The sequence below is a fragment of the Neltuma alba genome, unplaced genomic scaffold (genome assembly GCF_004799145.2).
Source record: "Neltuma alba isolate B1F8T4 unplaced genomic scaffold, ASM479914v2 tig00013499_pilon, whole genome shotgun sequence".
NCBI lineage: Eukaryota > Viridiplantae > Streptophyta > Magnoliopsida > Fabales > Fabaceae > Neltuma > Neltuma alba.
The window spans coordinates 139274-153645 of NW_021637725.1; the positions used below are offsets into that span (position 1 = coordinate 139274).

Below are 14372 nucleotides of genomic sequence, written 5' to 3' on the forward strand. Positions count from 1 at the left end.
ATAAAATATATATCTGATTTGGGGGGGAACAATTAATGAGTCTCATACATGGTATACCATGTAAAATTTGACAACTAAAGAGGTGTTTGGCAACCCCCAAACTAGGGCTGCACAATGGATGGACCGGACCAGACTAGAGCTCAACCCGAAATCTAGATTGATTTTTTGGTCGGACTAGGTTTGATAGTCTGTGGTCTGGTCTAGTCCAATGATGACCCGAGGTCGGGTTGGACTAGACTTGGTCTACCAGACTGGTAGACTGGTCCAGGCAGTCCAGTTGGCCAATTTTCTTTTTTTTTTTGTAATTTTTTTTCTTTATGAGAAATAAGATTTCAACATGATAAGTACAATTAAGACAATAAAAACTACCTATAATCATATAAAACTCGTCCTAAAATGTTAAGACTCCATCATAAATACATAAAAATATCTAAAAACATTAAAAACAATCAAAGGCACCATCTAAATTACAAATTATTAAAAAATAAAAAATTCACCTAGACTGGACTGGACCAGTCTAGGTGATATGATCACTTGGTCTGAAACCCAGTCTAGCCCGACCAACTAGTCTGGTCCAGTCTAGTCTAATTTCATTATATAGTTAATTTGGACTGGATTGGACCGGACAAGACCACTTCGGGTTGGACTGGACTAGACCAGACTACCGGGTTTTTGCACACCCCTACCCCAAACTATGGTTTCAGAAGTACTTTTTCGCAAAACGAGGCAAATTCCTCCACATATTTATTTCGTAAACCGTAAAAACACTTCTGAAACCATGGTTTGGTTTCTATCCAAACACCCCCTGAATCATAAATCACTGTGCACATGAGTAAAGGGCCAAAAAGAAAAGAATAATATTTCTTATAATTTTATTTAATTAAGATTCTTTGGGATTTGCTCCGTTAAGTATCAGACAAAAATCGAATCTCCGCAGATTTTCTTTTTATTTTATTGATATCGTTTCTTATCACCCCAGTTTGGTTCAAAGCTTGTCATTACTTATTAGGTCCAAATCTATTTACCAAAATTCATGAGAAAAATTGCAATAAGGTTATACTAAAGAGAATTAAATATAAGAAGTCTCTTAAAATTATTAAATTATTTTGAAGTTCTAAAGGATCTCATTATAAGAGATTTTATTTGTTTAATTATCAAATTATCTTTATTTTTTTTAAAAAGTATACATTATTTGTTTAATTACCAAATTATTTTTTTTTTTTTTTAGTATACACTGATAACTGAAAGAGCATGAATTAACAATTTAAGTTGTTACACCTTAAATTTAAATTGTTAACGACTACACTTTCAGTTGTCTAATACATTTTTTTAAAAAAAATAATTTGGTGATTAAACAAATAGAATTTCTTACAATGAGGCTTGGGATTACTTTGATGATTTTAAAATATTTTTTTTATATTTAATTCTCTTAATTCAGACCTTACTGTAATTTTTTCAAATTCATGGACGGCTCAGCATCTTTTATATCATTTCTTTTTAGTAGAAAGTCAACTTTGTATGGGATAAAATGATCTAAATTTTTAATTAGAAAAATAAAAGTCACTTAATTCTTCTATCTGGTTTTTTCTTTTTGGGGATAAATTGGAAAGTGAACTTAATTTATTAATTCACTTGAATAAATTAATTTAATTTAATTAATTAAAAATAACTATAATAAGTATTTTTTGTTATTAAGTGACAAACATAATTAGCAATGGCAAATAAATGTGACTTCACTATTCCTCCCTTTTTTTCCCTCTTCTCCTCCTTTTTTTTTTCCCAATCTTTATTTTATGTAAACGTCTCAACTCACTTCCTCTAGCCTTATCTTGTCTAAATAGAATATAAAGAGAAAATAATCTTTCACTGTTAATTTCAAAAAATAATAATAACCCAAATGAAAAGATGAATTATTTTAATTTGAAGTAAACAACCTAAAAACCAAGGATTAATGACAGAGTAAACGTAGTAGAAGCTTAAACATTGTCACAACTAGGGCTTTCTTTCCTGAGAATTATCTGCATAATCTGAGTTTTATATAATGATTTTATTAAATTCGCTTGAAAAATGATAAAACTCAATGTTCTTAAAAGGGGGGGGGGGAGATTTCAGTTCAAATTTTATGGATTTGACTCAGCTCAAATTTGAATTAGTACATAATATTAAAAATCAAACAACTTATACATAATTTTTTTCTTTTAAAAAAAGAAAAGAAAAGTATGAATTGGGGTTGAAAGATTGTGTCAGAAATCTCAGTTTGTGATATAAACCTCCTTGAATGCAAGCAACAAGAAGAGTTCACAAATAAAGCCCTACATTCACCATAACATCTACATTCATAAAACTCACACAACGAACCACAAAAATAAACCTAAGACACAATCTTCCACCAAAAGGAGAAAAATGATCACAAAACACTCTCACAAGCTTCTCCTTCTAATAAGCATCCATCTTAGAAACCCAGTTCCACCATAGGGATTGACCCACCAGCTCCAATAATCTGATGCTCAAGCTGCACCATAACATGTATATATATACACACACTTGTTATAATCTACAAATCCAAAACACAATAAAGTTTCTCTAAAGATTTGGTAGGTAATTACCCTGAACAGAGTCTCCAGCTTGTTCTTGACAAGGAAGTACTCTTGCTTTACTTGTTGCAGACATCTGACGCACCTGCAATCACAACATTTTTCCATGATCAGAATGAAGCTCCTAAACCCTAAATTCTCAGGCCAATAGCCACCTCGTAACTTAGAAGCATGAAAGCTCCTTATAAGTGAGAAGTTGCAAGTTTGATCTTACTTATAACCTTATGTCGTTAAAAAAAAAAAGGGAAAGGAATGAAACTCCCAGAATTCAAATTAGTAAAAACCTTAAACTCAAATCCACAAACCCTTTTTGCTTTTCTTTTGGAGAAAAATTGCTGAACAACAGCATAATTTGGCTCCAAGTTTGCTCTTATGGGCACTAAATTGATAATGACAGTTTTGAGGGACAAAGTACTTACGAGTTTACGTTCTGTTCTTCACAGTATCCGCGGAAAGCAATGCAGGCATTTTTAACCCTTTGTGCGCCTATGCTGTGGACCAGAACACAAATTTACCTCTCAGCAGCTAAAATACAAAGGCATAATATGAAAGGGAATCAACTTTATCTGAAAAGGAATCAACTTTGTTACTATGTTGCTCATCTCTCTCTAGTTGACTTGACAAGATGATTGAAAAGGATATTACTACCACGCAAGGAGAACACAATTTAGAAGGCTGTGCTAATTTAAACATTGGTCTTGAATTTGAGACCTGAATATGCATACAGGTGCCCAAAAACCATTTGAAACAACTTTATTTATTTATTTATTTTTAAATCTTGACCATATTGCCAGAACAATCAACCATGTTCTCTGATGGATCTGGTACCTTGAACTGCTACCCTTGAACTGATGAACATCAGCATCAACTTTTTTGAAGTCAATAATTTTCTGATCCCTGCAGGAAAAACAAATCCCAAATAATGGGCGATAAATGCATGATTCCAAGGTCATTCCAACCACAGAGAGAGAGGTCAAAAGACCCGGGGGGGGGGGGATGGGATGGCATATACTCACAGAGCAATGGTGAGATCTTTGAGAATCCTTTCAGAATCTTGAAAGAAGAGAGACACCACTTCAGCCACAAAAGATGGGTTACTCTCATCTTGTAGTTGCTGAAGCTGTAAGAACTGACTGTCCAAATATCCCTTTTCTCACCAAAATAAAAACCCCAATAAATAGATCTATCTAAGTAGTATTGATAGTAGTAGTGTACAGACAAGAAACAATTCAAACCCAGAATTGGTAAAATCATAGGAGTCGCCTTAAGTTGATGTTTGGCCTACCTCTATGAACAAAGATTTGGTGTATTCCACCAACTGTCTCTGCATCTGACCCACATCCATGATCTGTGTCCCCTTTGGTTCTAGTGTGAGAGAGAAGAGGAGAGAGAGAGCCACTTGTGTTGTATAAAGAGCGAATGTTGGAGTTCAAGTTCAGATCTTTAGAAGGAATTATTGGTGAATGAATGAATGAATCAGAGAGATATGGGCAACTGGGGGTGGAACGAAATCAAAACTCAAAAGGTTTTGTGGGGATGGCAGCTGGCAGGGGCAGGGCAGGGTCTCCTTCTCTGGATTTGTGCAATGCTCCGGCTTTGGGATTTGCCGATTTCGTTGGGGTTCAATAACCGAAGACCCCATTATTGGACCCTCGTGCTTCGAATTTAAGATTGAAATTGAAATGGAAAAGAAAAAATGACATAATTCAGACATAAACGAATTTTGTGGTCAACCATAAGGAAAGAGAAAATATTAATTTTAAAACCATTTTAAGAAGGCAACTAACTTTTTTTCCTGATTTTATTGAGGTCATTAAAGTAATTCTAATTACAAATTGGACTAACCTTCTAAGTTCTGACAATGATTTATTTCCCTAAATTTAAATTTGTGGGTATTTAGTAGTTCTTGAAGATTTAAAAAAAATGATGAATTTAAAACAAAAGGATTAGACAATACAGCTACATTACAAATTAGGGCTAAAGAAACTTGTGTTCCCTCCACATGACCTTGTTTATGAATCTATTCAACTCATTAACTTGGGAATTAATCTTAAACTGATCATCATTATCTTCCTGATTAAGTTGTTGATATTTGAAGTTCTTTAAAATTCAAGTTTAAGAGAAATATGGGCAAACACACTAATTCACTACCTGTGAATGTATTTAAATTAATCTATCAGATAACATATAATAATTAATACGGCATACTTGCTAGACAAGATAATCTTAATTAACAAATGAATGAATGTGAGCCAAATTCATTGGATCTGTTTTCATTTGGAGGAAGCAATGCACGTAGTTCTCTCTTTTTAAACAAGGTTGTTGTGCTGTAACACTGCAGCCAAGGTTTGGTGTGATTCTTCTGGCTTTTATATAATGTTATCTGTAGCATATATGACGAGCGCCTATTCCAAATTTCCAATTGGAAAACAAAAGGGGCATAAGAAAGTACCCAGGGCAAAAAAGAGAGAATAAAAAGCAGACCAAGGATAAAATGGTAATTTCATTTTTTATGAGCAGACTGAAAATGGGCCACCAAGAATCATTTACCCATGGCAGAATTTAAAAAAAAAAAAGGTTCTATTTAAAGAATTTTAAGAAATATGTTTCTAAATTTTAATAAAAAATAAAAACCAAAAAAAATTAATTTGATAAATATTCATGGGATCGAATTCGAGATACATGTTGTTAGATAAACATTCATAATAAAAAATTATTGTTCTTAAGTAATTAAATGTAAAAATATATGTACAGTGAAAAGCAGAGGCCAAAGGACCACAGACAAAAACGAAAATGTGGCTTTCTTTTTCTTCCCTCTGGGGTTCGTCCTCATCCTCCCGCGTGCTTCTCTGCATATACCACAATATTCATTCATATTCTTTGCATTTTATTTTCAGTTTTATTTATTATCAACTTTTTTTAATTAGGTATAAGTATTATTTTATTAAAGGTAAGTTTATTCGAGATACTGTTAAGTACTAAATATGAGTACTTCTCCTAGTAAAAATTCACTACTTTTGAATGGACCAATCTAATTAATTAATTAATTAATTAATTAAATTTGATTAATAATATTGAATTAATCTACGAATTATGTTGGAGGCGGTAACGACAATTTTGGTAAAGCGATTGAGACTAGCTGAATAATTTGGACAAGACCTGATTAATATATTATGAATGAACTGTAAGTAAGCCGGAATCATGTGTCCAGCTATAAAAGCATGCCTTCGTCATCCATCGTAACATATGATTTTTTGTTATTTTATCAATAAATATGTGTGGGGCTGTTCTTTAATATAAATAAATTAGTACTACCTCCTCTGATCCTATTTATTAGACTTTATTTATAGATTTTTTTTAGCAAAAACTTGATTTATAGATTATAAATTTGGGAGTGTTTGGATAAAAACAAAACCATGGTTTCAGAAGTGCTTTTACGGATTACGAAGTAAATATGTGGAAGAGGTTACCTCGTTTTGCGGAAAAGTGCTTCTGAAACCACGGTTTCAGAGCATCCAAACAGGCCCAAAATTTTATAAATAGGGGTATAAGCCTTCACAGGGTATGGGGTCTGGCGCAGGACCAGCAACAAAAATTACATCTGAATGTTGGAATTCGACATTTGGTTTGGACTACGAACGTTCCAAGACTATTAAGTTCGCCCGACTTCCTAGACCATACAAAACTCGGCCCAATTTTGATATTAGATTTGTGCTATGGGGTACATACTCGTTAAAACTTGGCTTAGGTTTATCTAGAACGAAGTTGTACACTATAATTAGTGAATAGCATGGCTTTACATATCATTTTTATAGATGTATGATTATGGAGGGAAATCAAAGAATGAGACCACAGAAGTGCTAGAGATACATATTCCATTACATGAAGATTTTTTCCTGTGAGAAAATATGCTCGTATTCAGTACTTGATACGTCCATTAAAAAATAAAAAGATGAAGATTTTTCGTTTCAATTCAAAAAATTATCCCACCATGAAATAGGAGTGTTTAATTTGTCCCGTCTCGGTCGTCCCGTCCCAGTCCAGATGAGTTCAGGACGGGACAGGACGGGACAAAAAAAATTTCAAGACAGGATAAGTACAAGACAGGACGGAAACAGTGACCGGGGGGGACGGGACAAGGGACGGGGTTGTCCCGTCCCTTCCTGCCCCGAGGTATTTTTTTTAAAAAATTGTTTATTAATAATAATTATTATATCATTTAATTTACTTATTAATAATAATTATTACTTTTATAGTGATTTTTTGCTCTTAAGTTATAGTATTATCTTAACAAAATCTCATTCCTCAATAAAATAATTGATAAAGACATTATACAGTGTTTTTTCCCGTATTTTTTTTTACATTATTATTTTTACATCTTTTTTATACTATATAATTGAGCTTTCTACATAATATTTTTTTATGATGTTTTTATCTTTAGAAGCCCAATAAAAAATAAGCATTATAACATAAAAAATTTCATATAAAAAATTATAGTTTTTTTTTTAAAAAAAGGGGGAAGCGGGACGGGACACGGGACAAAATCCCCGTCCCGGTCCTGTCCCGTGAACACCCCTACCATGAAATCCCCTTTATGACTGTTATTCAAACTCAAATATCATACCCGACCAAAAAAAAAAAAAAAACTCAAATATTATCCAGATATAAACTCATTTCAAAACTAATTCTTGATTAGATGAGTATAATGGCAACCTCCGCACGGTTAGCCATTTCAGCTTTACTACCAACAAGTTCAGCTATGGAAGTGTAGCCATTAGCAAGGACAAAACCATTATAAATTAGGCATATAACTGCAATCCGAGAATGATAAATATCAATGAAGAAACAGATGAAAGGCTATGGGCATATAATTACGTGGGAAGCGTCCATCAGCTGCAATTCTAACATGCCTTGCAACTCTTCCTACAGTAGCCAGGAAGATCTGGGGAACCAACCATGTACTCAGCATTATTAGTGCATTCTCCAAGAGCGGCCCATCTCTCACAGTTCACATGCTGATCGGTGCACTCTCCGGCTCCCACTATCTTATCAAATGAGTCCACGTGAATCCACTTTGTTGCTGACCATTTTTCACCTTCAATTACTGGGCATCCTGCGTGGAGACTCTGGGTGTCTGGGATAGCACTAGGGTGGAGGCTGAAGAATAGAAGAGCATCCCCTCTACGTGGTTTCACTGCTCATTGCCATAGCGAGGATGGAAAGAGAAGAACATATTATTAAACGTTAATCTGACAGGCATCGAATGGGACAGTGCAACAAAGAAGATAATTCATGAAAGAAAATAGTCATTCAAATCCACACCTGCTACTCCTTTCTTAGCACAATCTGAGAGATCATCGCTACTTTTACTTTCAGAACCTCTGGGGCGTGGAGGGTCCTGGAAGCAGAATGGAAATTTGTAAGTTACCAAATTATATACAAGTAATAAAAGGTAGACAAAATTTGTCTAGACGGTCCAGACAATTCTGCCACAAACCTGAACCCTCCGCCATCCCCAACCCCCCACCCCTCCAAAAAAAAAAAAAAAAAGGCCCCCTCTCGTTTTGCAGTCTTTGGCAGAGAAGAATTAGAGACAGAGAGAGATTTAAAAACTCATTCTCCAGGAAAGGTTGCGACTGTCCGCCTCCCCATGCCCAAATCAATAAAAGTGTAATTAGCATGCATCATTTATATTGGCTTTGAGGATAAATACCGCCTGTCTGAGACGAGTCCAAGTGAGACACAATTTCCTCAAAAGTATCTGCCGAGCTGCCACAGCTTTTGAAATTTAATGGCTATAATAATTCATTAGCGGCTAAGAAAAATAGTTAAGAAATTGGTACAAATTTTGACTTAGCTCAATGGCAACTTGAGTCCGCAGCAAAGGTGAGGGACGCAGGTTTATTCCCTTCCCCACCCAGCTTACAAGCAATGTATAGCTCCATTTGATACAAAACAAGAAAAAGTACTGAAAAGGACCCCCAGCATCCCAGTCTATTTAGGGAGAATCAAAGACACCCAAAAAAAAAAAAAAGTCCAGAAAAAAGATATATAAAAATAAAAAAATAAAATTGCAAACACCGAGGCAAAAAAGTTAAATAGAAGGTAAATAGATCCATCTAATTTGACTCATTCAAAACCGCGAGCAATTTATAATCTTATTGAACAAGAACATTAAAAACTAATGAATAGTGATAAAACAGACCTCTGCATTAGGGAACACTGTTTCACCGCCTTTGATCACATCAGATAGATACATAAGAACAGTTGCAATTCGATGTCCACCCCGAGCAATATTGACTTTATCAGCAAAGTAATCATAATGTGGTTCATATTTCTGCCCGTGCTCATATCGCAATACTTGTATGTCTTCCCCATTTTCTGAAATTTAACGATCAAATATAATAAGGAAACCTAGTCATTCTTGTTTCAATATTCTTTCTTTTGGAGGAGAAGGGAATTATGGAATCTAGAAATGCAATTCATCACTAGGGTCATGTAAGCACCTCTAAAGGAGCCATCTTAGAATATTCCTGATACGGTTTAACTTTAACAACCACAGCTTTTAAAATTCATAGGTTGAACTTATAATTAAGAGAAATAATGAAAATTACTCATTTTGTAATGTCGATTCAGGACATATAACCATCAGATTTTAGCCAGAGAACATCAATATAATTAATTTGCAAGGCTGGCTGGTAGGTTGGAAGAGAAAGATGAACAAAAGGAGAAGAGATGGACGGTGGTTTTAAAAGGAAAATTGCTTCCAGTCATCAAAGAACTAACTAACAACTTTTTTCAACAGAATAGAGGTAATTACCCCCTTGTGTTGCCCTATTTACAAGCAAGCACAAAATCTGGGCATTGACATCTTAAGAAAACACATTATCATACATATACGGAATAGAAAGACATAAATATCGGTAATCAGCTCCACAGTTCTCACAATGATGCCATGCAGATTTTCGAAATATGAGGGCATACCTTTTGGAAGAAAGGTCCATGATGAAATCTTGTCCTCGATACCAGCAACAATAGGATCCTATAAAGTAAAGATTAAAACATGTCCATTCAATGTCCACAACATACTTATTTATATAAATATATATACACAGACGTAGGTATATATATGGACGCATGAATGTATTGTGAAGAAACAATATCCATTCCCTTAAGAAGCAGAATAATCAAGAAAACCCTGCATGTTATTAACAGCCCGTCTAAACACAAGCAACTAATGATACAAACTCCAACCAGATTTTCTTCCAGGCTCTCCGGCTATACACACCCTTTTCTACAGCATCTCTTCTAAAACAGAACTAAAGCCAAGTCTAAATAACCATTTGTTATAGGCATAATTTGCCCTTCATATGCCAATATGCTAGCAAAACGTAAAAGCAGTTAAAGGGTTTTAAAAGAAAGGGGACCAAAAGAAGGATGAACATACAATTTTTAATAGAGTCATACGGACATTAAATAGATATTCATTGTGCTAACAACCTCGCTCAGCCCAAGTAATAGCAATAAGAGATAATAAGTTTAAACCCACAAAATGAACCCACCCGTATATTTTCAGATTTTCGTCCATCATTATACTTATTATGGATAGGAAAGTGATTGTGGCTTATGCATTGATCTTAAAAGATGTGAACCCAAAAAGAAAATAACGAGGCCACTATCAAGGCATAATTATACATATATAAGCAAACAAATTAGGAAAGACATCAAGGAGTAACAGTGAAACCGACCTTGTTCTTAGAAATAAACATCCCTGAGCTTGTTCGAACTTCACTTAGTCTGCTTTCTCCAGAATCATTATCCGCTACTTCAGATCTCTTCAACTCTGATTTGGCCTAGTACAACGCAATGAACAGGCATCGCTTCATTAATCGAAGAAATCGAATGAAACCACATCAAATTCACATCAGCAAAGCCTGGATTTCTACCGATACTCACTAAAGAGATCAAGTGGTCGCATTCTAACTCTGTGAGGAAACCTTCGTAAACAAAAGCTCTGCATAAATGAGATTCATTCATTTCACTTCCACTCAAAAGTAGAAAATAGTGAAGTTAAACAGGAAATATTGAGAAAGATATAAAGCTACATTGGCATGAAATTCAAGAGGCGAAGGAATGAGACCTTGGCTTCCATGAAACCTGTTTGACTTTAGAAGGGTCGACAATGGAACTAGCGGAACCAGCGTAGGAGCTGGATACTTCACGAGTGATCAGGAAGATTGAAATCAACAGGAGGAACACCGAAGACACAAACCTAGACATTGAGTCCAGCTTCGATCCGCAGGGAAATTTTCCGGGAAAATGTTTATCGGAGTCACCGAGCGGGTGGGATAGTTAGTTAATAGTTATCTCTTCGGCCCAGATTGTATAAAATTACCAGAATCTGTTCCCTCTTTTAGTTTTAGGCTTTTAGCAGATCTCGTCCAAAGGAAAGACGCCGTTTTCCCAAAACTTGGAAAACGCGGGGAAGATTCGTCACGCACACATTAAAATATTTATTTTATAAGTATATAGTATTGGTTTCTTAATATAAGAGTCAAATAACTAATCTGAAAAACTAAACAAATTAAATAAGTTAATTATTTATAATAAATGTAAGTTAACTTTCTTAAATTACTTTTATTTAATCATGTATATTGAAATTATACTTGGGTAAAAATATCTTAAAATCAGTAGAGATATTTTTAAAAACACATTATAAATTTGAAAAACAAAATAGATTGAGATATTATATTTAGAACTATGAATTAGCTCTTATGTTTAGGACGAGTTAGTATATATTATGATTCATTTCATGTTTTAGACGGTCAATTATTATATTCCTCCGGTTCTAAATATAAAACCCATTTTAGTATGCAAATTATATTACAAAATAGATTTTATATTTTGAGTACAAGGAATATATATTTTGCTTGGTACTAATGGCCCCCTTCGTCTAGAAATCCTGATTGACTCCAGCCCTAGACGCACCTATAAGGACATTGCCTCTATGCGCATAACTATGATAACTTATTTGGTTGATTTTTCTTTTTTTTTTGGGCCAACTTTGGTTGATAAATTATAGCTATCTTGTAATTATGTATCATTTATGGTCATACATATAGACAATTAGATACTATGCCCTCTCTATCCGGACTAAGTCATGCAAAAAAGAGGATATAAGTATATTACTCAAATTCACAATTTTTTAATAGAGTTGTCAATAAGGGCTAGCCCGGTCCTAAAAGGCTAGCCCTTGAAGGGCCAGGGTCGAAAAAAACCGGCCCTTTAAAGCCCACATACCTTAAAATTATCTAATTATTAAAGTCCGGCCCTTGAAAATACAGATTCAAGGTTTAAAAAGGCTGGCCCTTTTATGTTATTTTTTAAGATTTAAATTCTTTTTAATTATTTTAAAATAAAAAATAAAACAAGAAAACTTCTAAGAGTTTTTATTCAAATTATAAATATAAGTAAAATAAATTAGTGGTGTATAGAAAAAAAATTAAATGCCAATAAACTATTGTCCAAAATAAAATATATATATATATATATATAACAAAACACGAAAAACAGAAAGATAAAAATCTAGCAGTTAAAAATTAACAATATCAACATCATTATTATCTTTATTTTCATTTTCATCAGTATCATCAAGATCAGCAACATTTGATTGTTCTTTACTACAAGTGAGCTCTTCTTCAGTGATAAAAATATTAAGATTTTTGTCTTCATTTACCTTATCTAAAATAAAATTATACAGTAGTTATAAGTACAAATAAGAGCCTGAATATTTGTTCGAATAAGAAAAGTTTTACACTTTGTTAAGATATGTAAATCAATGGCAAATGAAGATCTACTAGCTATTATGGTGATTAAAATGTTTAAAATATAAGCTACCATTCTTGAAAGAATTGAAAATTGATTTTAATTGTTTTTCCACAAGTCCAAGACATCTAATTCTTTTCAATTATCTAGGTTGAATATTGATTATTCTAAGTATTTTTCTAATTTAAATTTATTCATAAAAGACTAATCTATAACTTTATAAATATATTGATAATAATAATAAAAAATAGATGGGTTTAAAAGGGCTAGCCCTTGGCCCTTTTATTTTTGAGCCGTATAGAACTAACCTTTTTAAACCTAATTTTCTTTTAAATCACCTAAAATATAAGCCTGGTCCTCCACTTAAAAGGGTTTAAAAGGACTAGCCCGATGGGCTTGGCTCATTTTGATGGCTCTACTTTTTAATAAGTGTATAGTAGACCTCTTCAAAGTACATAATCTTCTCATTCTTTTAATAGATAGTAGAAATTAATCCAATCCAACATATATTAATTACTCTCCAGAATCCTTTTTGTCGTATTTACAATAAAACCTTTTATATAGTCCATACTTAGTTCATACTAGTTTTAGTTCCAATCAAAACATTGTTTTATCTTAAAAGTTGTAAAATGAGAAAATCCCACAAAATAAAGCTTAAAATTATTAAATTTCAAATCAGATATGGTAACAACATTTCGAAAGGTTTTTGACAATATTAAATTTATAAATAACAATTGTAAAAATTCCTTATTTAAAATTTAGAGACTTCAAACTTCTTTTATATATATTTTTCCTTATAAAACCACTTTTGTATGAAAAAATAGACGTGCATTTATATGGCTGCTCTGAAATATAGAAAAGTGGCATTCCCAAAATTACAATTTCAAGAGATTCATCGTCAATCCCCCGCAGTCAATGGCACAACTCCAAATTAAAGGTCTTCTCTTGGAGCCTAACACTAGCTAACTATATATGACTAGTACTCTTCTAGTCTTGGTTATATTTACAAGGCACGCATATAGAAAAATACTCCCTCCGTTTCTTATTATAAGAGACAAATAACCGAAGTACGTTGATCAAAAAAATAGTTAAAGTTAGTTAAGAACAATTAATGTATAAAAAGTATAATTTTTTTCCAAAAATGCCCTCATTAATAAGGAGAGAGAACAATTAAATTATTAAAAGAAAGAGAAGTGGGAGGGAGAGAGAGTGTGAGTTGGAGATAATAAATATGGGTAAAATAGTAAATCAACACAAAAAAGTAGAGACAACTTGTAAGTGTCTCTTATATATAGGAACATGGCATAAGCATCAAGTGTCTCTTATAATAAGGAACGGAGGGAGTATTTTATATGAATATATGATTTTATTCTTCATTTATTATTGTGTTAACTTTGTTCTCATGCGATATAACGTGCCACCTCCTGTCCTTAATATAAGAATTGACTAACCAATTTGAGTAGATCAAAAAAGTTTGTCAAGTTAGTTAGTTATGTTTAATAAATAAGTATTGTCTCTCATAGAATATCCTTATTAGTTATATAAATTAGCTAGAATTACCATTGAATAGAATATTTAATATGTGCAACTACTATAAGAACTACTTTAAAAAATAGTTAAATATGATAGACAAAGTGGAAAGATCTTATATCTAGAATCAAATTAAAAATTATATTAAGAACAAAAAGTAATATATTAAACAAAAAAAATTTTAAAAATTATTGGATTTTAAATAAAAGTTAATAAAATTTAAAAAAAAATTGATTTGTATGAAATTTGTTGAAAATGACTGATACGGAACAAGATGAATAAAAGGGTATAAGATGTTATCGCAGCTTCTTTTTCCAGCCAAACTTTGAAAGACTGGCGCCTATAATTAAAATGGACTGAGTTAGGCCCTAAATAATAATCACTGTATGAGAAAGTCATTGAAAAATTTCTCACATTAATGAG

At 33.0% G+C, this 14372-nt stretch overlaps 2 protein-coding genes across 2 annotated transcripts; both read right to left on the reverse strand.

Annotated features, from left to right (window-relative positions):
* Nucleotides 1-2256: 2256 nt before the first annotated feature.
* Nucleotides 2257-4213, reverse strand: LOC114737842 (histidine-containing phosphotransfer protein 1). Its single transcript, XM_028925827.1, has 6 exons — nucleotides 3880-4213; nucleotides 3611-3741; nucleotides 3423-3491; nucleotides 3014-3085; nucleotides 2607-2679; nucleotides 2257-2512 (listed from the first exon to the last, which is right to left on the reverse strand). Exons 1-6 carry the CDS (start codon nucleotides 3937-3939, stop codon nucleotides 2453-2455), a joined length of 465 nt encoding a protein of 154 aa, XP_028781660.1. The 5' UTR covers nucleotides 3940-4213; the 3' UTR covers nucleotides 2257-2452.
* Nucleotides 4214-7250: 3037 nt separating this feature from the next.
* Nucleotides 7251-10967, reverse strand: LOC114737833 (probable prolyl 4-hydroxylase 4). The gene is made up of 7 exons (XM_028925818.1): nucleotides 10735-10967; nucleotides 10551-10608; nucleotides 10343-10447; nucleotides 9579-9636; nucleotides 8800-8975; nucleotides 7917-7992; nucleotides 7251-7788 (listed from the first exon to the last, which is right to left on the reverse strand). Exons 1-7 carry the CDS (start codon nucleotides 10872-10874, stop codon nucleotides 7496-7498), a joined length of 906 nt encoding a protein of 301 aa, XP_028781651.1. The 5' UTR covers nucleotides 10875-10967; the 3' UTR covers nucleotides 7251-7495.
* Between the last annotated feature and the right edge of the window lie 3405 nt (nucleotides 10968-14372).